General features: G+C 35.9%; 1 protein-coding gene across 1 annotated transcript in view; it reads right to left on the bottom strand.

The window, feature by feature from the left end:
- Positions 1-27229, bottom strand: part of MALRD1 (MAM and LDL receptor class A domain containing 1) — a 598156-nt gene that overhangs the window by 418674 nt on the left and 152253 nt on the right. The window contains exons 16-19 of the mRNA XM_065871795.1: positions 23537-23689; positions 22538-22643; positions 21692-22059; positions 17692-18104 (exon numbers count right to left, since the gene is read on the bottom strand). Coding sequence (XP_065727867.1) covers positions 17692-18104; positions 21692-22059; positions 22538-22643; positions 23537-23689 — 1040 coding nt within the window. The remainder of the gene's footprint in view (positions 1-17691; positions 18105-21691; positions 22060-22537; positions 22644-23536; positions 23690-27229) is intronic.

The following is a 27229-nucleotide window of genomic DNA, read 5'->3' as shown; positions in this document are numbered from 1 at the left end:
AAAGCTTGTGCTAGAAGTGTAAAACATCATAATTTATTATAATTCAGCTATCTTCTATTAACTACATTTAAGTTGGTGTTTTTAAATACAGTTTAAGAGAGAAAATAGGCCTCTTGATGCCATTTAAGAGATAAGCTTGAATGAATAGTCACACTTACAGTACATCTCCAGGTATTTTTAAAATAAATTCAGACATGAAATAACTGTGACACCTAATTTAGATATCATTTAATATTTCCTAAACTTGTCTTACCATCAGAATCACCAAGGGTTTTTATTAAAAATGCAGGTTCTCAGGACTCTCCTCTGGGACTTCTGATATAGTACATGTAAAGATTGAGAATCTGTATTTTTTTTTTAATGCTCCAGGTGGTTCTGATAATTAGGAACATTTGAGAACTACTAGTCTAATCCTAATGTTGTGTTTGAAAGGATAAAGTGGATTCCTAGAGAAATAAAATCCCTCGCTAGATAACTTAGACACTTACACACACACACACACACACACACACACACACACACATGCCTTAGAGATAAAAAGTATTCTACCTAATAACTGAGATAAGACATAGTATACGAATGCCTCTTAAACCAGATTCTGTCTACTCAGCGCTACCAGGAGAACGTCATTACGCACAGATTTGTTTCTCAAAAGGAAAAGTTTGCTGTCTTTTTCCTAAACTCTGGAGATCTTTAGTTTTATCTTGTAGCCTCCTGTATATCACCTGAAGCCTGGAGAGAAAATTATTTTCAATTTTGATACGCCCCTCTTTCTACTTCCTAAGAATCTATTCCTCTAGGTGTCTACCATCACCTCTGCTATACCTAAAAATAATACCGCATCTCACAGTGAGCTCTCAGCACTCAGGCTTATGCAGAATATAAGCCTCCTTTAACGGTAATATTTCAATGTTGAAACAAAATTAAAACCAGCACAATATGCAAGCCACTTAGTACAGACTTCATTCAAACCTGCTTCTCATCTCCAGGATTTTAAAAGGTATGCTGGGCAATGCTGCAAGTTCACGGATACAAATCAACAGTTACCCTAATGCAATGAAAACCAGTTGAGATACCATCCTCACTGCCCTGTCCTCACTGTCCTGGTTCAATGGGGCCTCTGCAGGACGTACAGACAGGCATGCACAGGACAGGGACAGCTGTCCTTGTTCTTAACTCACACCCAAGGACACAACGTTTTCAACAGGTGTTAAAGAGACCAAGACACAAAACCATTAGTCTACATTTTTTCTGGTAGGTAGATGAACTTTGCAATAATTAAGCCTCAAAGTAAATCTAAAATCTAAATATACATATAAAACAGTTTGCTTTCTGAATTGCATGTTGACATATCTGCTGGTTCTGTAGAAAATGCAAGTAAGCAACGGCCTTTAAAAACAGAAGTCATGAGCCCTGAAGCCCTCTTAATTTTGAATCCCATGGAAACCAAAGTTTCACCTCTCACTAATGTCTTAAAAATTAATTTTACATAAAATTATCTAAGTAAGCAAGGGAAGGTAAGACACCCGAGGAAGCAGTGAATAGAGGAATAAATGTAGTAAGTCATGCGTACAAACGTCATGGTGTGATGTGGTAATACAAAAATCAATATCACCTAACATCTTAAACCTTGGGTTAAAGAGACTATTCTTTAAAAACTGGACAGTTTTGGACAGTTTTAGATGAGAGAATGGAAAGTCATGCCATACAGATTATTAAAAGTGTTTCCTTTGGCGTAATTTGAGGATAGGACATTCACTTCCATATAATTCATAAGAATCTGAGAGTTAAAAATAAGGTTGCCCTGTCAAACCCTCACTTTCATGCTCTTTTGCGTCTCCTCCATCCTTGTGTGAGTGACCTCTTTTCAGCCTCTTCTATTAAGCCTCTGGAAAACATATATTTTGTTTTCACCTCATCAGAAAACCATTACTTCACATCCTAGCCTTCTGAGTCGGCAGAAGACCATTTGTATTCCAAGCTTGTTTTTAGTATGTACTCCTAAACCTAGATGATTGGGAAGACTTGATACAATTCCCAATATACCTTTCAGTTAATAATCAGTATGATCTGTCTACAGGGTAAGAGAAAAAAGGCCTGAAAGTGTTTTCTAATTATGCAGCCTTTTAAACAAACCTAAACAAATCATAATGCTTGGAAATATTCAAAAGTTATGTTCAAACTGGTAATTGGTAATGTGGCAAAACAAAAACAAAACAAAGAATCATGTCTAAGGATGACATACAATATCTAAGATCAACAACAACAATAATCCTATTTCTATTATAATATTGAAAGAATATAATGATCTTGTGGGATCCATAGTGGCATATTGTAAAGATCAGGGTTCAACAAAGTCATAAAGTTTTTTTTTCTTTAATTGGAAGCTTCATTAAAAAAAAAGTTTGTTTTCTCAATTGGAACACAGCCATACCAATTTTTTTTCTCTCAATTTTTTTTTTAAGTCTCTAAGTTGCCTTTACTCTACCATGACTCTGTTGAGTAGAGCAACCCTATGGCTCATGGTGCCTAAAATATTTACTACCTTGCTCTTGACGAGAAAAGTTTGCAAACCCCTGGTATAGATTAAAACTGTTTTGACTGTCAGAATCAATAACAATTGAATGGTCCTTTCACAGCCTTTCATTTTTTAAGTAAATAATTTTAAAATATAAAAATATCTTAAATCACTTAATCCTGAATAATTTAGGCTAAATTGTTTTGAACTTGCCTTTTTTCGAAAACTTATTTCCTTTCTATCAAAGTTAAAAAGTTGTGTGTTCAATTTAGATCCAAAACCAGAAAAAAACTGTGTTAGGAATATTTGTAGATGCTCTCAATTTTAAAAGTCTTAGATAAACTTGTGAAATGCAAAATATATTTTATGTACTCTACTCTTAGGTATAACCTTGGGTGAGCCCTTCTTTTAGGTGAAGCTTACAAAAAGGAAAGGCATAACCGTGATAAGATTTTAAAGTATTTTTGAAAATTATAGCTTAACCTGTAAAGCCAGATTTTCTATATAGTAACCTTCCATTTTATGTGCTTTTGGTGGTTTTAGAGGCAGGAGTCTAGGTTTTGGAGATATAAATAGAATATCAATGTATTTTACCTAATATAAGGTTAAATACTGAAAGGACATATGTTGAGACGTTAACTCAGGAAGAAAGAATGAGGGGCAGAGTGAGACATGGAAGGAAGCAAGGCTGCTTATAAGGATGACTTATCAACTTGGCTATCACTGTGATGCAACCTAATGGGCCTTTTGAGGAGCTCTATGGAATAGTCTAAGAACCATCAATCTCGGAGGAGGGAAGGGCTTCATCCCCTCCTGGTCATGGGTGAGCCCCCAGGGCATGCCCTTCCCCACACTTCGGGGCTGCAACTGCAGGAATACCCCACCTCTTAAGTGACAGAAGCCCTTGGGTTGTGGGCAGGTCCAGGCAAGTGTAGTCCTATCACACCTGCACCAAGTGGTCCAAGCCCGAGGTGGAAGCCTGCACAGAACTGTTACAGCAGAAGCTAAAATAAAAGGTGGGGCTGAGAGAGTGAGAAGTGGTGCCCAGGTGTCCTTAAGTGGGAACTGGGAAATTTTTTCCTTTGTATTATAAGAGATGCAGATGTGCATCTTTCAAGAATATCTCCATACATTAAGTACTATTTAAGTACAATGATGAGTCACCTAATTCTGCTATCTGCTCTTTGGTTTTCCCACTTTAAACACCCTCCCTGGATGAATCAATCCTCTATTTTCAACCACTACTGATAATGTTGATTATCCCAAACCTCCCTTCACTCCATACTTCCCTAAACTTCAGACTGTTTTTCTTTTTCCCCCAACCACTGGCTGAGCCTTTCTACTTTGACGTCCCTCAAAGTTTTACAATGTCTTTAAACAACTCATCTTTCTCCCTAAAGCTCCCTCTCTTTCACCCTCTGTTCTATATTTCAACAGATGACTCTTACTGTCGTTCCCACCAGAATCATGAATTACTTCTGATTACTCCCCATCATTCACACGACACATGCAAGCCTTAGTGGCATTATTTTCTAAATATTTCTTGAATCCTTTTCATTCCATCTGTACTAGCTTATATTCCTAGCTTAGGCCCCGGTTGTCTCCTACCTACACTAAACTATATATATATATATTTTTTTTTTTATTTTATTATCAGTTTTTTAATGGTAAGCCCTACTTCAAACATGTTCTTCAAACATCACTAACAGAGTGATGTATCTAGAAGTCACTTAGGATTGTTTCACTCAACTGATTAAAACCTCAGTGGTGCCCATCAGCTCTAGGTCAATGTACCCATTCGTGACCATGACAAATGAGTCATTCCCTGACCTGGCTTCTGTCTACCTTTCTCTGTCTCAAACTCTATGCACCATGAATTACAGATCAGCACAGCGGTTCTTCACTGCAGCACGCTGCTTCTCGTCTGTGTGTATCTGCATAGGTTCCTGTGACTCCTTACTCCTGACGCCCAGCCCCAACATGGGCTATTGCCTATAGACACTGTAAGACCTAAGTCATACAACACCTTCCTGGATATCACCATACCCAGGTCAGATGTCACTCTTTTAAAAAAAATCATTTTTATTGTAATTATTTGCTTGAGTTTCTCACTTTGTCCCCTTTAGAATGTATGCTCCATGAGGACGATGACCATCTACTATTTGTGTCTGTATCGACACCAAGTGGCACAGGGCCTAGGGCAATGGAGGGCCTAATATCAGTGAACAAATGATAAATCAACAGACATGAACGAGCACTTTAAAAAGTTAAATTTTACAGAAGGAGATTATGCTCGAAAGTTCATTCTGCTGCTTATGTTCCATTTCTATCAGGAAATTATTTCATCATTTACTTTCAGTATATAATAAAAAAGAGAGAGAGGAACGAATGGCCATCTCTAAAATATACAATAGTAGAGCTGTTGCTATCAGTAGAATTTGAATTATCTGAAAGTAAAAACATAAACTATGATCTTAAATGCGCTTCAGGGGCTCAAAAATAATTGAAATTCATGGTAGCTTAATAAAAGTTTAGGAAAGCTTTTTTAATATACGATAAAACTAAATTTTAGTTTCTTAAGAAGGATTTTTGTGACTCTCATAACATGCAAGAAGAATTGTAGAGTTCGGTCAATTGTGAAAAAGTGGAATTTATAGAATTTTATAATTAGAAACAACTTATAGATTATTTCATTATTCTGATGAGAAATTAGGTAATTAGAAGATTAAGTAACATCCATAAAGTCACTAGGTCCCTTAATGGAAAATTTCATCTTTAGAATCCAGGTATTTTAATTCCTGGTTTGAGGTTATTTCCATTTAAACACATTGTTTCCCCAGTATTTTTAAAAATTAAATTTGGGAAATTATATTTGTCTTACACGTACAGCAAAATATATCAAACTCAGCATAACAGCATAACTAATATGTATATCTATTAAAAACAAAATGAGAAAATTCCATATAAAAACCATCTTAAAATAATTGAACATAACTAATCGGGTAATCTAACAGGAAAAGCTCTAACAAAGGTATTTTTATCCCTGAAAAGGGAACAAATTGAAAAAAATAAGATAAATTCTTTGTAAACATGATGGAATATAAGCTAATTCATTTTAATCCAAAGCTTCAATTTGAAGCAAATTGACTTTCATAATGTTATTCTCATTTTTCGTTACAATCTCGTTTTTCATTACATTAGACTATGCTTCATATTAACTATAATCAATTTTTCATCCTAACACGTGATGAAAATACAAAGGGTCACCATGCTGGAAATAAGTAGGAAGAATATTTGAATGCAATTTCTAGAGAGAGAATCAGCCGAGAGGCATTAGCTGCCCGCAGTCCCAGCAGCTAGGGGAGGAGTGCTGCGGTCCTGAGGGAGATTTGGATCATGGACAACAGTGTCCGCAACAAACTATTCATGAGAAACTTTGTGTGGACAGAGCTAATTCATGGCCAGTGAATCAAAACTACATCATCTATTCTGTTCGGTGACAGATACTGAAAAGTTAAATTAAAATCTATGTATTAACACTCAAAGTCTGTTTGAACATTTGCCTTTTGCTACATTCTGCTTTTGTTTTCTTTTGTTTAGGAACCTCTAGAGAGCAATCATTATTAATATAACATGGAGGTGTACGGAGTTAGGGAAAAAGAGAAGCTAATTCTCTCCCCCTTCCCAGGACTCAGACTGATCAAGATGCTCAGCGTCCTACACCTTGGCGGCATCCACAGATGCCACCACCTTTGGACTGAATATAGGCAGACCTTCTGTCAGTGGGCAGTAGCAGTCCTGGGAGTATGTCAGGAGATTTTGTGAATAGTGACTATAAAGGTTGGATCTGTTACAGAGTATTGAGTAGGGTTCCCTATGCTATACAGTAGGTCCTTATTAGTAATGGCCTATATAGGAAAAGAATTTTAAAAAGAGTGGATATATGTATATGTGTAATAGATTCACATTGCTGTACACCTGAAACTAACACAACACTGTACATCAACTATACCCCAATAAAAATTTAAAAAATAAATAATAACAATGTTTAATAATATAAAGTTAAAATAGTATTAATATTATTAAATATGCATAGTATTATTAATAGTAGATATCAAGCTCAATTTCCTGATCCTAACCTTAACGTAAATGCTTAAACTTTTCTGTACAGTTAACAACTATTTAATGAAAATTAATTAATTTATGCATGAACAATTTTATTCTACAGGACACCATCATCTTGAGAATATCATGCCAGTACTTTTTTGAAAATTATCAGAATTATTTACATTTTATCCTTCTTATTTCAGTACTATTTTTACCTTGACTTTCTATCATTATATTACAAGATAAGAGACAGAACAGGTAGTCTGTGCTGGCTACCAGGAGGGGAGAAATGCCTTTATTTATTTAGAAGAATTAGGCACAAAGATAGAAGAAAAGGCTTTTATCTCCTCAACCATTTAGAAAGGAGAAAAAGATCATATAATGTTATTCTAGTTCAGTGACACACTTCAGTTTTTATTTTTAAACTTAATAACTCATATTTATTATTATTACATTAAAGCTGTTGTTGTTGCTAACATTTGAGTAATTACCATATGCCTAGCTCTTTTCTAAGTGTCTTATATATGTATATATGAATATATGTAATCTTCACAAAAACTATACAAGGTAGTACTAATATTATACCTGATTACAGGTGAAGACCCTGTGGCACAGAGAGGTTACATAGTTTTCCTAAGGCTACACAGCTAATAAATGACAGAGCCAGGATTTGAACTTAAGCAATTTTACTCTAAAGTCCATATTACATCTGCTTCAATAGCCTGAATTCACTTTATAACAGAGTAAAAGTTAAATTTATTGTACCAAAAATACCACTTAAATCTGAGCTACTGAAAACGCAAACTAAAATTAACTCATTTTACACCAAATGGTAGTTCCAAGTCAATGTAAAGTTCTCCAGCACCGCATAAATTGTGGCAGCAGTATAGCACTATAATTTGCAATGTAAGAATAACACTAGGAATTGTAGTTCCAAATGCATAAAGTTGACTTAGATAGAATGACACGTAATACACCTACCTCGATCATTAGCAGTTATCTGAGCAAAGATAATGCCAAGAGTTATAGAGGAAGCTGCCACTACCTATGAGAGCAGAGAAGCCAAGAAAGTAGCAAAAATAAATCTTAAAATGTAACCAAAGCAAAGATCTGAAAGTCAGGGACAACGACATAGGAGGGGCAATAGAGTCCTGGAGGTCAAAACAAGTAGTTACACAACGTATTTGATAAAGAAAAATACAGCCTTATCCTAAGATAGAGCCTGGGTGCCCCCTAGCTTTTTGGACACTTCCTAGTATATTTTAATTGCTTTTGACTGTGTTATAATTAAGATGAAGTTACAGCCAGGAACACAGTGGGCAAAGGACTGCTCTGTACTGATTGAAGCAATAAACGGGGCCCTGCAGTTAAAAGGATGATCATAGTTATGATACATACAAATGAAAACCATAGTAATCCTGCTAATAATAGAAAATATATTTATATGCATTTGCCCGTATCCGTATGTGCACAGAGACACAGAAGTATGCAAATAGCCTATACCTGATAAGGATGTATTTATATACAAGGACACATGTTCCAGATTTTCCAGAATAGCCCTCATTTCAAATATCATAGTCTCTACAAACCTCTCAAATGTCCCGAAAATTTCAAAGTTTCCAAATGCAAATAAAATTTCCATAGACAGCAACTCACAGAGAAACTGGGAAGAAAAATGTCCTTTGTCAGATATTCAGCGTAAAGGCTTTAGGAACTTCACAGAATTCCCCAATAGATCGTAAGTTTGGGATTATGGGGACTGACTTCTATTTTTCACCATTTTTACAATTTTTCTCCATCTTCGTTCTCCACCCTTAATCCTCCTGGAGACTGGTTCAGGGATCAGTAAACATCTTTAACCTTAAACGTTTTTAAGAATTACATTTATTCATGTTTTTTTTTCTCCCCTTGGCAGAAGGCTTTATATCATAAAATGTAAAGAAGACCTTCTGCACAAGCGCAAAATGGGCCTAATCATTATTAAGTTCAATAAAAAGTTCAAGATGGTAACAATGAAATATTGTGTTTCCAACACAAATAATGACATGACAAACCAAACCAGAATGGGTGTTTGGGTATAAAAAAAAAAAAAAAAAAAAAAAAAAAAGTTACTTGAAAGATGATTTCTTGAATTCTATTTCAAGAAATTAGCTTTCAAAAGTTTACAATCAGGGCTTCCCTGGTGGCGCAGTGGTTGGGAGTCCGCCTGCCGATGCAGAGGACGCGGGTTCATACCCCGGTCCTGGAGGATCCTACATGCCACGGAGCGGCTGAGCCCGTGAGCCATGGCCACTGGGCCTGCGCGTCTGGAGCCTGTGCTCTGCAGGGGGAGAGGCCGCAGCAGTGAGAGGCCCGTGTAACGCAAAAAAAAATAAAAAATAAAAAGTTTACAATCAGATTTCAGTTTGGCCATAGTTGACAACGCTGCTTTGAAAATAATCTCCGTACACGTCCTAGAGCAGTTCGAAACGGCAGGCCTGATAAAAGAGGGGGTAATTTTGCGAAGACCAAGAACACTGAGTTTCTTTTCAGACACCGAAATTCTGGGCAGCACTAGAATAAAGGAACACTTTACTAAAAATTTTAATATAAAAATTTGGATTGAACCAAAATCATCAATCTGACATGTTTAAGAAGGAAGAAGGCATTGCGTCCCTAATCTGTTGTGAGCTGATACATTCTATAAACAATTCTGGAAGGAGGCTGCACTTAGAGCATAAATTGGTATATATCGCTTTGCTCTCACAGATACCGACACAATATTTTCTGCTGAATGCGAAAAAGTTTAAAGGCATAAATCAAGGTAAAGCAATCACCTGACAAAGAACTACAAAGAGGTCCCATACCTTTTTCTTGGCCAGCGCTGACACATTGATTTTTTACTGAAGATAAAAGCCAAAATCATGCGTCATTAATATAAGTAAGCAAAACTATTTGGTTCAATATGTTGTACTGTTAAAAAAAAATCAAAAAAAGAAACAGTTGCAAAGAAAAGGCAATTTTGAAATGTTACACATGATTAAAATAAGTTTGTTATCAGCAGAGAAAAACACGTTTGAAAGACATTTCATAGAGTTTATTCCTAGAGGGTGAACGACACATCAGAGGGGAATAAACTATTGCTTTTGTTTATCCAGATTAATACACAGACACTGTCTGAATAAGAAGACACATATCCAGTATGCTACCTAGAGAATAGTTTTTAGCAAAATAATTCTGCCCTGATAATCGAATGCACTTTTCCTCATATTGCAGCTTCACACTAGTTTAAAACTTTCTCGAAAAGAGACCAGCACGGCAGCTGTTAGCATAGCCAGCACTTTTGCGCAAATTCCAAAATGGCAAATAAACCTCACAACTGAGATTTCAACCCCATTCAGAGCCCCTCATCCGTACAGCCTCGCTATGGCAAAATTTGCAAAATCAGACACGGCAACACCCTCCCTCCACACACAAACACACACGCACACACACACTGCATCTATGTTTTCTCACTCCATTTTACTGCTCTAGCCAGAAGGGAGGGTGAAAGGATTTGGAATTGGAAGTATGCATGAGTAGAAAGGACCCAAATGGATCATAATATGCAACACCAGGGACAAAAAGAAACCAAACCAGAGACAAAAACAAACCAAAGCATAGTTACACGAAGTTTCAAATAGGCCATAGACTGAAAAGGGGTAAGACACACTGGAATTAAAACATTCATAATTACTATTTTTCTCTTTTTTTTTTTCTTTTACCAACCGATCAGCAATTTTAAAAAGTTAAACCCAACAACCCAAGTCTGTCTTTCTCTTTCTCTGTTTCTTTTCAGCATGGATTATATAAATATTTTGGATACTACTATAGCATGTATTAATTTCTATCACTTTCTAAATGACCCATAATATATATTAATAATATATATAAAGTATATTTCCAATGTTTAATGACCCATATTAATATTCTACTGTAATTCTGGAGGGTCAAAAATATTAGATGCCATTTAGTATTACGTAAGTCATAATGAGTAGGATTTAAATAATTGATTTATTAAGAAATTAGACTTGCTTTCTGAACCTTGCATTCTTGTAATACTCCTTACCTAAAGTTTTCTTCCCTTCTCTACTCACACATTCTTCACACCAGAAACCAAGCTCATCACTTTGGATCAGGATGTGCTGAAGAGCTGACACACAAGCTATGGTTATGTTTGCATTCAGTGGAAGAACATAGTCCATGAGAAACTTAAGATTGTAAAATAAGATTTAGTATGCTGTTCAGTAAGCAACAGATCTATGAGTGTTGCTTCCACAGGCTTCAAGCCAGCAGATTCTATTCAAAACCTTTCAATGCAAATTCTAGCAAACTCTACACACTTGGAAGAAAAATGTTACATGAGGCTGCATAAATAATTTATACTTTTAGCATTTCTGTATATAATTTCCCCCAAAGTGGGATCAACTTAACATTATTAAATATGGTCCTATTTTATTTGCAACATAACTTATGAAACATTTTCCCTAGAAGTACTGAAAAATGATGCATCACCTAGGATTTAAAGGTATATCCCACATATGAAAGAGTAAATTATAATTATGAATAAGATTTCTAAAATCTTTTCACAAAATCCATCAGGGAAAAATCTCTTTATTACTGAAAGATGTTACCAGAACACTACACAATTCTTTCAGATTTAGTCAGAAAGTTCTGTGACATTAAGAGGTCTGGCCAAAGAATATTTTCTTTGAAAGCCCATGTCCTCTCCTCCTGAGGGCCTACCTCATACACAAAGATATACTTCAGAAAACGAGGTCATGTCAGGAAAAAGTAAGCAGAAGCTTGTAAATACTGGTTCCTGTGGTGCCAAAGAATTAGTAAGTTGCATTAAACAAGGTTTTTTGCAATACTTATCAGTGACTGCTGCTGACACTGAATCCATGCCAAGAAACTCAATCCTCCAAGAGAAAAGCAAAAGGGAGACAGATTTCAATTCTGAATAAGAAAATATTTTCTGTCAGTGTGTCCAAAGATAGGATGGAAAAACCCCGTGAAGTAATAAATTCTTAATACTGGAGGTTCAAGAGTACAACTCGGTCAAATACTCATTGAGAAAGGTGCTTGAGCTGATTTTATTGTTAAATAATTCAAAATGGAGTATTTTATGATTCTGATATGGTACACCACCAATAAAGGCTGCTGAAAACATCAGATAATAGGTATTTGTGTGAGACAGTTACTTCTCATTATGTACCTAGACCCTCATTTAAGTGTAAGAGCATGTGATGTGTAGGTGAGAGCAGAAATGATGAAGAATCTCATTGTGTTCCCTTTGTTAGAAATCGTCCTTTCAGTGGGGCAGGAGTATGATCAGTATCATAAGAGTTGAAACCTCTTTAGAAGCTATCATTTGAGTTTTCTTCAAAATAGTTGTAATAAAGTGTCCCTTCTTTCTCAGTTTCGTTCAGCAACCTCTACAACTGAGCATGGCTCAAATATTTTTCCTTGCTGACATGCAAATATGACCCTGCAAATAGGGTGCTCTATTAACAAGTTCTGATGTATTGATTTTTCATGGAAATTTCCTGATGATGGTATAAACTCAGAAAAAAGAGAGATGTCTCCTATCCAAAATGCATGCTGGGGAAATGAATTAGCAGGAAGTTCTAAGAAATTCTAAATAATGTTTTAAAAAACTGAAGGAAGTCTTTTTTTTTTTAATTGAAGTATAGCTGATTTGCAATGTTGTGTTAGTTTCAGGTGTACAGCAAAGTAATTCAGTTATACATATAAATGTGTATATATGTATTCTTTTCTAGATTCTTTTCCCTGATAGGTTATTATAAAATATTGGGTATAGTTTCCTGTGCTATACAGTAGGTCCTTGTTAGTTATCTATTTTATATATAGTAGTATGCATATGTTAATCCCAATTCCTAATTTACCCCCCCTTTCCCCTTTGGTAACCATAAGTTTGTTTTCTACGTCTGTGGGTCTATTTCTGTTTTGTATATAAGTTCATTTGTATCTTCTTTTTTTAGATACCACATATAAGCAGTATCATATATTTGTCTCCCTCTGGCTTACTTCACTTAGTATGATAACTTCTAGGTCCATCCATGTTGCTGCAAATAGCATTATTTCATTCTTTTTTATGGCTAATATTCCATTTTATATATATATATATATATATATATATATATATATATATCCCATCTTCTTTATTCACTCATCTGTCGATGGACATTTAGGTAGCTTCCATGCCATTATTCTCCTACATAAGGCTATTACAGCATAATTTTTTTTTCTGTATTATGAAAATCTGGAAGTGTCCTCTAAAATATATTTAGGAAACACGTAGGGAAAATAGGTACAATTTCACAACATTCATATATTTTGAAAATTAGCCTTTTGGAATCAATCTATCATTCTCCATGGCATATAAATAAACACATTTTTCAGACCACCAGGGTAGCATTTGGAGAGTCAAAATTATTAGTTTACTAAACTGTGATCTTATTGGAAAAACAGTTTACTCAAGGAATCACTGGAATTATTAATCTTTGAGTTGTTACATATTGAATTTGAAAATCAAAACATTCAAGATAATATATTTTTCAGGTTTCCCAGTACCATTTACTAAAGAGAGACTATCCTTTCCCCATGTATTCTTGGAACCCTTAAAAAAGATTAGTTGACTATATGTTTGGGTCCACTTCTAGGTTCTCTATTCTGGGTTCTCTATGTGTGTGTTTTTATGCCAGAAACAAAATGTTTTGAATATAAGTACTGTGTACTACAGTTTCAAATCAGGAACAGTGATGACTCCAGCTTTGTTCTTCTTTCTGAAGATTGCTTTGACTATTCAGGGTCTTTTGGGATTCTGTACAAATTTTAGGATTGTTTTCCTAATTCCATAAAAAATGAATGTCAAGAGAGATTGCACTGAATCTATAGATCCCTTTGGGTAGTATGAATACTTGAACAATATTAATGCTTCCAAATCATGAAAATAGGACATCTATCAATTTACTAGTCTTACAAATTCTTTCAATAATGTCTTATAGTTCTCAGTGTACAGATCTTTCACCTCTTTGGTTAAATTTATTCCTAAATATTTTATTCTTTTTGGTGATATTGTAAATGGGATTATTTTCTTAATTTTGTTTTCAGATCATTCACTGTTTGCATAGAAGTGAAACTAATTTTTGTATGTTGATTTACTATCATACAACTATATTAAATTCATTGATTAGTTCTAAAAGTTCTTTGGTGGAGTGTTTAGAGGTTTCTATATAAAAGATCATGTCATCTGCAAACACAGACAGGTTTACTACTTCCTTCCTGATTTGGATGCATTCTATTTATTTTTATTGCCTAATTGCTCTGGCTAGGACTTCCAGTACTACCTTGGATAGAAATGGTGAGAGTGAGCCTCTCATTGTCTTGTTTCTGATTTTAGAAGAAAAGCTTTCAGCTTTTCATGACTGAGTTAATGTTGTCTGTGGACCTACCATATTTATTATGTTGAAGTATATTCCTTCTGTACCTAATTTGTTGAGATATTTTTAATAAGAAAAAAATTGCTGAATTTTGTCGAATGCTCTACCAGCAAGTATTGAGATGACTGTATAACTTTTAGTCTTCATTTTGTTAATGTGAGACAACTTCGAGCAGCTTAATTTATGCGTAATTGATGTTTCTAAAGAAGAGGAGAGAGAGCAGGAGAAAGTTCTGGGGACTCTGAGTTAGTTAAAGCTTTCTTAGATACAACCCAAAAGCTTGATACATAGGATAACATACTGGTAAGTTGGACTTCACCAAAATTCAAAAGAATATGCTTTTCAAAAAAATCTCTTAAAAGAATGAAAGGACAAGCTACAAACTAGGAGGAAATACTTGTAATTCATATATAACCGATAAAAGGTTTGCATCCTGAAAATATTTTAAAAGCTCACAAGTCAATAATAAGAAAACAAAAAAACCCAATTTAAAAAGAGGGCAAAAGATTTGAACAGACAATTGAAACTAGACATTCGCTTGGCAAATAAGCACATAAAAATACGTTCAACATAATTAATGCTTAGGTCAACGCAATCAATACCCCAATGAGATAATCACTCTACACTTGGAATGGTTAAAATTAAGAAGACTGATAATAACAAGTATTAACTAGGATGTGGAGGAACTGGAACTCTCATATTTTGCTGGGAATCAAAAATGGTATACTCTGCTGTGACCACCTAGAGGGGTGGGATAGGAAGGGTGGGAGGGAGGGAGACGCAAGAGGGAAGAGTTATGGAGACATATGTATATGTATAACTGATTCACTTCATTATAAAGCAGAAACTAACACACCATTGTAAAGCAATTATACTCTAATAAAAATGTTTAAAAAAATGGTATACTTTGAAAAACAGAGGAAGAGTTTCTTAAAAAGTTAAACATACTCCTTATATATGATCCAGCCATTCCACTCCTGGGTATTTACCCAAGAGAAATGAAAGCAGATGTTCATATAAATACTTACATACAAATATTCACAGCAGATTTATTTATAATAGCCCAAACTACAAGCAACCCATATTCTGATCAATAGGTAAATGGAGACGCTGTGCTGTATCCATATAATGGAATACTATTCAGCAAAAGAAAATGAGGTATTGATATATTCTGTAATAGGAATGAATCTCAAAACAATTACACTGAATGAAATACATCAGAAAAAAAGTACATACTGTACTATTTCACTTATAATATAAAAGTTTGGGGAGTGTACGTTGAGGTATACTGAGAGGAAGTTCAGTGGTTATCAGGGATGGAAGTGAGGGCCAGAAATGGTATTACGAAGGGATATCAGGAAAGTTTTAGAAATGCAGTCCATTTACGTTTGGATTATCTTGATTGTGGTGATGGTTTCAAAACTTTCAATATGTATAGTTTATAACATATCAATTATATCTCAATAAAGCTCATAATAAAAATTATAAGTTTGACCTGAAGTTTTATATGCAATGACTTGCTGGCCATGCCACACATGAAAGCAGTGGCTGTTATTTCCATTGACAATAATAAGCCAAATAGTTCCTATACCTGCATGTACAATCTGGTCCTATCCTATGTATTCCGTTTTAAATGAATGATCCTGAAAATTCTTTGAATTTTTCTTTTAAACAAATATTTAACGAGTACCTGTTATCTGCTGGGCATGATACCAGGTAATTTCACCTGCAGTATCACAGTTAATGAAAATGCTGGTTGTTGCTGCCCTTGCTCACTGGAACAGAAGCTATGTATATCCATTAACCAATGAACAAACACATCCTGTTGCTTAAATTGGACCCAGTCCTTAACTATCTTAAACAAATCATCTACACAGCATGCAGAATCTGATTTCATCTTTTCATACCTAACATTAAAAAAAAAAGAACCCTTGGGGGCTTCCCCAGTGGCACAGTGGTTGAGAGTCCACCTGCCGATGCAGGGGCCGCGGGTTCGTGCCCGGTCCGGAAAGATCCCACATGCCGCGGAGCGGCTGTGCCCGTGAGCCATGGCCGCTGAGCCTGTGCTCCGCAATGGGAGAGGCCACAACAGTGAGAGGCCCGCGTACCGTTTAAAAAAAAAAGAAAAGAACTCTTGGATGAAATCAAATAGAGCATTCTGTGTAAGCCAGGATGGGTTTCAAACCTCAATATTTATGTTTTAGATTCAAAACCAAAGGATTCCTTGGTTAGTTCCATGGTCAACTGACTCTGAAGCTGTTCCCGTGTCAAGCTGATTTTCTTCTGGAAACCAATGCTTGACTAAATATCATAAGTAGAGTTTATCTATTAAATACTAGTTAAGCCCAAATTACAATTGACCTGATTAGACTAAGAATTAACTCGAAGTGGATAAGCCATTATTAAATAAAAGTCAAAGATCCCTCTTCAGTTTCATTTCACACGATTACATGCATCTTACCATTGTGGCTGAACTGCAAGATATCACTCTGCACATGGCAGGTTAGTTCTCATGATTTCCGCTTATGTCTATCTGGACAAATCACCAATCCCAATGTGTTCTCTACTGAGCACGTACAATGTACATCTATGATGGCACTGATGTACCAGCTGGCCTGGAGCTAAGTTCTTGGCTACAAAACTGTTAACTCGAGACATTCAGATAAAGACAGTGCTTTCAATTAGGGTAATGCAAAAAAAAAAAAAGTTTAGCCAGTAAAAGTAAGAAGTTTCTTCCAATATATCATATGTAGATCTATTTGGCCAAAAGGAGAAAACAATATTCAACGCTCCTACATGTTACAGGCTGTATGATATATTGGAAGCAGAAAGAACATGAATTAACTAGACACTTGTGGGTTCTCGTCCAAGTCCTTGTTTTCCTGCTTACCATGTATTTGGCCAGGGATAAACAACATCCTTTATATCTATAAAATTGGCAAAAAGGAACTCTGACTTACCCACTTCAAGGAATTGCTGAATCAAATAGATAATATATGCAAAAGTCCTTCACAAAACTGTAAAAGCCACATAAGCATTTGAACTTTCTATTGCAAGTCTGACTTTCAGGAGAAGGTAGGTAAGATTTAGAGTAAAGAATATTCCACCAGGAGTACGAAACCTAGATTCAGACTCTGGTTCTGCCCCAGAATAGCTTTTCCAACAAAGCCTGCACTCTTCCTGGATGTTTTTTGCTTACCTACGAAAATGTGAAAAAGTCAAATGATAGATTCAAAATAACAAATTTGAGAGTCTGAACTTTTTGCAGAAGACAAAAGATTGTGTGAAACTCTTTTCCTCCAAGTTTTTCATTTCAGCACAATTACTTAAAACTGGAGGAACCTGCAGCTGTGTCCAATGCCACGTGTCCAGCTTTAGAGACTTTAATCACACATTATTGTGGGTAGTCAAGGAGGAAAGCAACCTAACGAGCTTTGGTACACTCTTAATTACATGACGAATGTGTGTCAAAGTAACTGATCAAATTTCACTTACTTTTAACTCAAGAATATAGTGATCTTTCATATTCCTTAGACATCCTGACTCATTTCCAATACAGCTTGTGAAGCCCATTGTGCATACCTGAAAAGGCCTCCTGCTGAAAATGTTGAGGCGTTTCCTTATCCAAATGTTGCCTTGATTCCCAAATAGCTGCCATAGCAGCTGTCCCCTTGTGTTGTTCCAGATTCGCTGGTAGATGGCCAGCTTGTAAATGTGCTTTCCAAACATGTGGTAATAAAAGCGGAAAGTGCAGTCCACTACATCAGTGGCATTAACGATCGGGCTGAGTAAAGCAGCTCGGTGTTGGAAAACCCGTGGTTCAGAAGATTCTATGTAGAGATAGTGTCCTTTAGCTGTGCCCAAAGTATTATCCTTCATCGGCCCTGTATTAAGTGTTGACGTTGGACCCTGGTTCCAGGTCCAATCAAAATCATCTTCTGTATCTTGTTCCCAGTTACAAATTCCATTTTCCAAGTCACATTGAAGTTCAGGTACTGAAATTGGCATGAAATAAAATCAAAAGATAATCAAGGACAAAAATAACTATGAATGGGAATACTATCAATAGTTGATACTTTGCTCCTGCCAAGGTAAACCACTTTAATTTTTTTAATGCAACATAAAAGCAAAATGTTTAAAAGAATAACTAAATCCTAGGTAATACATCAAATAATAATATTTTATAGCCAGAAGGTGGAATTACTTTGGCCATTATTTCCCAAATGCCTTTTCTACCCGTCCCTTGCCCACTGTTATTACCATAACTCTATGCAAATGATCACTACCCCATGGCTGGCTTGCTGCAACAAACTTCTGGCTCAGTGGATTTCAACTTTAGCTGAATGATCCAATCACCAGTGAACATTATAAAAAAAAAAAATTAAAGCTCAGAATTCACCTCCAGACATGTTGATTTAATTAGTTCAAATGGTGTAGCCAAACATCAGGATACTTTACTAGCTCACTTGGTGATTCTAACATGCAGGGCTAACAAGAGTCATAACTTAACAGATCTCTATCTTTCAGCACCCCTGGGGTGCATGGTAAAATTGCTTACTCCATGGTAAAGTCCTGCACAAATACTACTGTGTTAGGTATGGAGTGAAGCCCAAGGATCCATATTTTTAACAAGCACCCAAGATGATTCTGATGCAGGTATTTTCCAGACCTCACTTTGAAATCAAATTCTTCTCTCTGGTTCCATCCTGCCCCAGTTTCAAGCATCCCTCCACACTTGTAAAAGAATGACCATCTTTAAATGGTAGTTTATCATTTTTTTCTCTATTGAGAATCCTTTAATATTGACTCATTTAATCTCAGCTTAAATCTAAACTTCTCTATCTTTCAAGCGTCACTCTTCCCAGATTAAAATAACTTCCTGTTCGTCCCCAACTGCCTTTCCCCTTGGCGTGCACCAATTTACCATCGTGCCCTAAACCCCTCACCCCTGTGTCTCTATTCATGCTTATTATTATGCCTATTTTGCCAGTTCTTAGCTGTGTCTCCTCAGTGGTAATCTTTTCTTCTCACTGGATTGTGGCTCCTTTGAGCTGATGCTTTTAAACTTCTAACTCCCTTCGGTCAGTAGAAGAATTCAAAGCACTTTTAAAGAATTGACCAGTCCCTTATCAACTGAATACTCTACCTACATTTGTAGGATATAGGAATGTATGCATTTTTCAAGATGTGATGATTTTGTCGACACCAAGTACTTGTTTAGAATAAATGGGATAGAATATACAAATACTGTATTTGTATACAAATGTATACAAATACATTTGACAGTATTTGGGCAGAAGGGACAGGATTTAAAATTAAGGAGGAGTTCCACATTTTAGCTTCATTTACATAAGTTAATATTTTTGAAAGACAAACGTCAGCTGGCCTTTAACCATTCATCTTATAACGGCACTTGGCGCCAAAGTGAACAAATATTCTGAAAGAATAAATAAAAGAATATGTGAATAAATGCAGCCAGGCAAGAACAAATCATCTGTCTCTGAAAACCACAGAACAGGAGCTTAGACCTAATGAGGGGAATCAAGTGAGTAAATGATGGCAAATGGGAGATGAGCTTTCTTTTGATGTTTCCTCACTTGTGACTAATCAACGCAGCTGGGACGTGAACTGGACCCCACAGGTCCCCTGCAGGTGTCAGTCTTGGGTTGTGCAGAAGAAGGGGGATGTCAAGCTACTGAGGTTTTTGACATAAAATTGGCACTAAAGCCAACTTCTTCATACTGACTGCATGCTCAATCTTTATTTCCAAAGGGAAGGCACGTGGCTCCACCCTTAAATGAAAGACCACGTTCTAAACATACTTTAGAAAATAGAGCATCAATTTCTGGATGTCTAACGCATTCTGTTAATAAATTACTAGGTCTGGGGACTTCCCTGGCTGTCCAGTGGTTAAGACTATGCACTTCCACTGCAGGGGGTGTGGTTTGATCCCTGGTCGGGTAACTGAGATTTTGCATGTCGCGTGACGCAGCCAACAAAAAAGTAAAAAGGAAGTCTCCATCTAAAAAAATTTACTATGTCTAGATGGAAGGCTGAGAGAGAAACTGACAGTCACTACTACTTCCTTTCATTGACACTTAGTCACAAGAAGTATTTTGATAATCCCATTCTACTCAGTTAATGCTGGGAAGTTTGAAGGATAATTTGCTTATTTTCAGTAACAGATCAAAGTTTTTTAAGAAGTGGGATTTGAAGTACATGAAAAAGATGAAAAGGCTTTCTAAATTTGCAAAAAATAAATTACCTTTAGGACAAGCAACACTTCTTATCACAGCCATTGTCGAAATCATCGATTTTATTTATATGCACTAAAGGTATCAGCTGTGTAACGAGCTGCATGGTACTTCTGACTTTCATGTGCCTGACTGTATTAAACACCACATATGTGCAAAACTCTCTACAATGATTTATACGGAAATTTCTCAATGTAATGTTTCCTATGATGTACGAAGCATTTGATGGCTTTACTTTGGTTTATGGTAAGCCTCCCAATTTAATAGGCACATAACTTGAATTTAAAGAATTGTTGCTATTTCTGGGTAACGAAAGATGCAAACTTTCTCTGACTGATGTTGGTAATTAAAAAAGAAAAACGTCTCTTAGCCTCTGACTCATTTTCAGGACCAAATGCACTAGGCACTACCAGGAACCAGGTTTATTAAATTGCAAGATATACATAATCATCAGGTATGATAAACTTTTTGGTAATTTAAATCGGAAGCTCGGGGCTTATCTTCGACACCTCACTCTCCGCTCCCTATAGCCAGAAGATTTTTAAACGTCCCTACTAAATATCCCTCCTCCAACTTTAGTCCATCCATCTCCACCACTTGTCACTGTGATAGAGGCTGCCAACCCCTCTCAGGGGAACTACTGCCAACGGCCTCCTAGTAAATCTCCTGAATCTATTGTCCTCTAATCCATTCATTACATTGTATCCACAGTGACATTTTAAAATCTGCCAAATTTTTTATATTACCTTCCTTCTTAAAAACCTTCAGATGAGGGAAAACCTCCCTAAGACAGTCCACAAAGATCTGCTAATCTGGCCTCCATCTCCATCCTTATGTTGCATACTGTTTCCCCTTATTGCCTTACTCCAGCCATACTGGGTATCTTGCAGCTGCCATGCAGTCATCTATCAGGGCTTTGCATACATGTATTTACTTATTATTTTTCAGATCTCAGCTAAGTCACCACCTCTAGAAAGTCCAATGCCATAATTATAGAAGGCCACAGCACCCCCATTTGAAACTCCTGTCAGAACTGTCATTTTATATTTATTTTTTAAATATGTGAATATCTATCTCCTCAATTAGACTGTAAGCTCCCTGAGGTCAGGGACTCTGTATAACTGTGCTCATCACTGTATCTCTAGTATCCAATTCATAAATATACATAATAAATACTGATGGCTTGACTAATTAATTAATCACACATAACATTCACTGACTTTGGAACGATGCTTAGGGCCTTTGTCTTGACTGACTAGAAAACAGTGAACCCATCAATATCACCACCATCAAAATGAGTAAGAGGGACCAGAAAGAAAAGCACTTACCGCAGTTGACCTCATCAGTATTATCACCACAATCATCCACCAGATCACATAACTGAAGCTTTTTTATGCAAGCCTTAGTGTGTAGACACCAGAAATGATCTGGCCCCTTGCAGCTCTTCGAAGGGCGTGGAAGAATACAATTTTCAAACCTGACATCATCAATAGCCGAGACCCCATCATAAACACCAAGGCTGACTTTATGTAGTGACAAATAGAAGGGCTGAGTAAGGCGTCCAAGCTGAACAGTTGCCTGTGCCCACTGGTTGCCCTGGTTATATAATACTCTCCAGAGTACTGTGGAGTCACTGGAATTTTCCATGTGTAGCTGTAACTCAGCTGCTCCCACTGATAGGCCATAGTTATAAAACCTGAAAGAGAACAAACAAAAGAAATGGAAATGATTTATGCAATAGACTAAATATTTAACTTTTAGACTCTTCCACTCAGTTAACAGTCAATTAAAAATGAGTTGTAATAACAGATGCCTTTAGTTATTATTGCAGTAATTGTGGCCACCTGTTTGCAAGAGCGTATCTGCCGAGGTGCATATTCTGGCTCTCAGGACCCCATGAACCTCTCTCAAGGAGTTTAGTCCAGAACACAGGAAGCAGTGTTAACTAAACTATAATCCATTGTTGGAGGGAGAGTCCCTTTCATCTTAAGTAAGAACATAACAAATACTGATAACGTGCTCCTAAGTAAAACGCTAATTGTGTGGATCTAATGCAATAGCTATTTTTAAAGCAAAGCCAGATTACAGAACAAATTACAATATCTAGTAAATGCAGGAGTATGCCTGGAACCGCCGGGCTGCTAGAGTAGTTGACCACTGTTTTTACTATTTACCAGAAGGAAAGTGTGCATCCAGGTCCTGTCTGGCCGAAAGTTGGGCTCTGGAGTTTAGCAATTTGTGATAAGCTGTTGCTTTTCTTCAGAATGAACATAAAGTGCCCTATTGGGATACAAAAAGAAACCATTAGTTTAACCTACTAAATTCTAAAATGAGACATCTGTCTGTAAGCCCTACACTGAAGACTATACAACAATTAAAAATCAATAAAAGTCACTCTTAGTCAAATTTACTCTTGTAAATATTAAACTATTATCTAGAGTTAGGTCAAAATTATGCCAGAAACAACTGGTAATTTCAGTTAATTCAGCCAAAAATATATCTATATTCTATCTCCAAAACCCATAAAGGAGTGGTTCTATGTTGACAACATAAGTATAATCGACAATATTCAACTATCCCACTATTTGTTGTAGTAACTAACACAGAACTTTATTGCTTCTCTTTCTCTTTTCAGACCCGAGCAAAGGTAAACTGAACTACAGATCTTCCTTGACTTAAGATGAAGTTACGTCTGATAAACCCATCATAAATTGAAAATATCAAAGTCCAAAATGCATTTAATACACCTGACCTACTGAACATCACAGCTTAGCCGAGCCTACCTTAAGCAAGCTCAGAAAACTTACATTAGCCCACAGTTGGGCAAAATCATCTCAGAGCCTATTTTATCCTGAAGTGTTGAATATCTCATGTAATTTATTGAATGCTGTACTGAAAGTGAAAAACAGAACTGTTGCCAGTGTATCAACTGTCCACCATGGTGATTGCGTGGCTGACTGGGAGCAGTGGCTCTGCCTCTGCCCAGCATCAGGAGAGAGTATCACAAGTAATATTGCTAGCCCGGAGAAAGGTCAAAATTCAAAATGTGAAGCACAGTTTCTACTGAACACGCATCTCCTTTCACACCATCATAAAGTTGACAAATCATTAGGTCAAACCACCATAAGCTGGGGAAAGTCTGTAGGTACAGAGACACTGTGCATGCTTCTTACCTTGAGATGTATTGTGAGTGTGATCCCAAGGTGGAGCCTGTTGCTCAAAATCAGCAGAGAGGTTACTTCTAGAGCTCCAGGTCCAGTCAAAATCGTCCTCACTAGCTGCTTCAAACCAACCACAGCTATTTGCTTCAAAGTCACATTCAGAAACTGAAGAACAAAAACGTAGCTTTTAGGTTGGCTCTCCAAGGTGATCACACACTTTAAGAAGGGTAGACAACCCTTCTACCCTTGGAAATCACCTTGTTACTCTTCCCTAAGTACATTAAAGCCACACTTGATGAAAAAAAGGATCCTATCTGATCCTCCCTAAAACTCAGAATTGTGCTTTTCATAATGGAAATTGATAAGGCAAAATTATCAATTTAAGAATATTTTCCAAATATTCTTTCTAATAAACAGCATCATTCAGCCATATTGCTTATAGAATTGCCACGGTCTGACTAATTTATTTTGACACTCATGTTAGTTTCTCTGCTGCTATTACATCATCTGGAAGACTTCATTGTTCCTACAGAGTATTTTACACTAAACCATGAAAAGCTACTTCTAAAAAATTTAATGTCTGAAAAATTCAGATCCATTATATTTAATATGAATGTTCACCTCTAATTTTTGTAGAGCTTACTATTTCCCAAAACATTGAATACATCACCTAATTGGCAGAAGGCAGAATAATTTGACCTATTTTTCAAGTAAATATGAAGAGAAATAGTTAAGTTACACAAAGACATTCTGGAGGAGGAAAAGAAGAAAAGAGAGAGAAAGGGAAAGAATGGGAAGTTATAATAATAGCAGTGTCAAATTATAGCTAATATGTGGTAAATAACTAATGTAATAGACCCTGTACTGAAGGCTTTATATAAATCTAGCTTTTACAATAGCTCTTGGGAGAAGGTATTATTATTGCTGCTTTACAGAGGAAGAAAGGAAGGTTTAGGGAAGTTTTTAACTTAACCAAGGTCATATAGTTAGAAAGTTGTAGAGACTGATTGAAATCCAAATATTCTAACTCCTAGTCTAATATTCTTTCTGCAACTGTTGACAATAACTTTTAATTGTCATTAGATTGGAAAAGGGATAAACCAGAAAGGCATAATCTGAATTTGCTTACTGTGGATATTCAGGTGTGACTACAGACTCCAGTGCAAAATAAGATTTGCCCCCATTGATGATTACTACACTGGGACCCTTGGCCATTGGATATTTTTATCCAAGGATATAGTAATAAACTATATAGATCTTCCCTTAAAAAAATAACTTAGGAAGTAAACAATAAATTTAGAAGATAAAAGTATAAAGTAAATCACTCAGTGAGATTAAAAAATGCTAAATTATAAAGGCATTTTTACCTAATGATAAATCATGCTTAATTTTGAAAATGCTTCCTTCCACATGGGGAGGAATGTGAGTTGAGTAGTAACATCATAAACAGTATTGATTTTTTTTTTAAGTTTCTAGGAAATATGTGATCTCAGAAAATTTTTGTTTTCTATCAGGTCTCCTGGTTCAAAATATGGCCAGCAGAATACTTTCAAATTTTACCAAAAGTCAATGAGAATGTATGAATACATTTTAAAATAAATACTTTAAGAATGCTGCATCAACTTTAATAAGCAAGAGATAACTATATTTCAGTAGAGACAAATAGAAATCAGCAAAATGGAGAGACTACTGCTATACCTAGAATAAAGATTTCTCAAGTTTAGAAACCTGTGGTGAAGCAAAATTAAATGCTACTCAAAAGTGAAAAACAATAATGATAAGTTAGGAATAAATGCTAAGAATATTTAACTCTTTGTATTTTCAACAGCCATCTCTATAAATATAAATAACCCATAAATATATATAGATTCCAGTATGTAGATGCTATTTCAATCCCAGGGAAAGCAAATACTTTTGATTCCTATTTCAGACAATCCAAAAAAATAGGATCCAGGAGTTTTTGTTATGCAAATAGAGAAAGAAAACAAGTTATTGCTACTATATATCTATCCCACATAGATCCCTGGAAAGGGAAACTTATCATCTGCTGTCTCAGGAGATACTGCTGTGGAAATAAATGAATATTCAAATAGTAGTAAAATTTAAGAAACTATTGCAGCAATTCTGTAGTTCTCTTAGATAAGGCTCTTCAAAGATAGTGATTTTTAAGAGACGATTATGCTGTTAAAATTCAAATGTGCCTTTCTAGTATACTTTGTTCCTATATATTTAGATTTCTATACACATTTAAAACCTCACCTTGATTAATCAGAGATGTAATAATCAGATGAAATTAACCTTCTTGTTAGCCAGGAATCAAATATACACCTCATTAGAACAGTTTTTGGAAAAATATGTGATCTTTTACTTAGAAATACAATATCCTGGGTAAGTTTTAATAATTGAGGTTGAAGGATTCTTCGCTGTTTTCTAGAGCAACGTTATGGACTTCCTCAATTATCATCATCATCATCAGAATCGACATTTTGCAATAACAACTGCAGTTACCATTTATTCGAGGTTTACTGTGTACCAAGCTTTGTGCTAGAGGCCGTTACATTCAAAACAGGTTGTCTACTGACACAGAATTTCCAAAAATTTTGCTTGTCTATTCTATGGCTATGGATAGAAAGGCTAGTAACTCTATCAGCTTTTAATTTTTTTGAGTAAAATTACCCTGTGGCTTCTACTAGTTACGTCAGTATTATTATAGTCTCTGTCCCTGGGGAAAGTGTGCTAGTGGGTATTTGGTAGACTAACAAATAGGTCCATCACCCTACACTATCCCTTGTCATTTTTAGAGCTTTTCACTGAGGGAAAAGAAGATGAATTTCTGTAAGAGCCAAGAAAACTTGTGTGGGGGGAAACAACAGAATCAGATGCTGTCTCATTTCAGAGTCACTGTTTTACAACTTCTTTGATGGTTTGGGATGATTCCTACCGAGGTTCATGTGTAAGGAATAAACATGAAGTATACAAAGGTGAAATCTGGCTGACAATTTGGGCCTCACATAAAGACTTAAAAATGTATAGAAGAGTACTTATTGGTATTCACCCAAAGGAGTTGAAAACTTATGTCCATACAAAACTCTGCACACGGATGTTTAGAGCTGCCTTATTCACAATTGACAAAACTTGGAAGTAATAAAGATGTCCTTCTGTTGGTGAACGGATGAATAAACTGTGGTACATCCAGACAGTGAAATATTATTCAGTGTTAAAAAGCAGTGAGCTATCAAGCCATGAAAAGACATGGGGCAACCTTAAATGCATATTACTAAGTGGCCAATCTAAAAAGTCTACATACTGTATGATTCCAACTATTTGAAATTATGGAAAACACAAAGCTATAAAGATAATAAAAAAAGTCAGTGGTTGCCAGCATCTGAGGGTGACGGGAAGGAGGAAGAGTTGGAGCAAAAAGGATTTTTTATGTGAAAAGACTCTATATGATGCCATAATGATAGCTGTCATTATACATTTGTCCAAACCTATAGAAAGTACAACACCAAGGGTGAACCCTAACGTAAACAACTGACTTTGAGTGATTATGATGTATCAGGGTAGGTTTGTCAATTGTAAACAAACGTCCCAGTCTGGTGGGAGATGTTGATAATGGAGGAGACTATGGATGCCTGGGGGTGTGGGGTATATAAGAAAACTTGGTGCATTTTTCTCAATTTTTCTATGAATCTGAAACTACTC

Source organism: Phocoena phocoena, chromosome 2 (genome assembly GCF_963924675.1).
Source record: "Phocoena phocoena chromosome 2, mPhoPho1.1, whole genome shotgun sequence".
NCBI classification, from domain to species: Eukaryota; Metazoa; Chordata; class Mammalia; order Artiodactyla; family Phocoenidae; genus Phocoena; species Phocoena phocoena.
The sequence above is the reverse complement of the archived record's forward strand: the minus strand, read 5'-3'. Positions and strand labels throughout refer to the sequence as shown.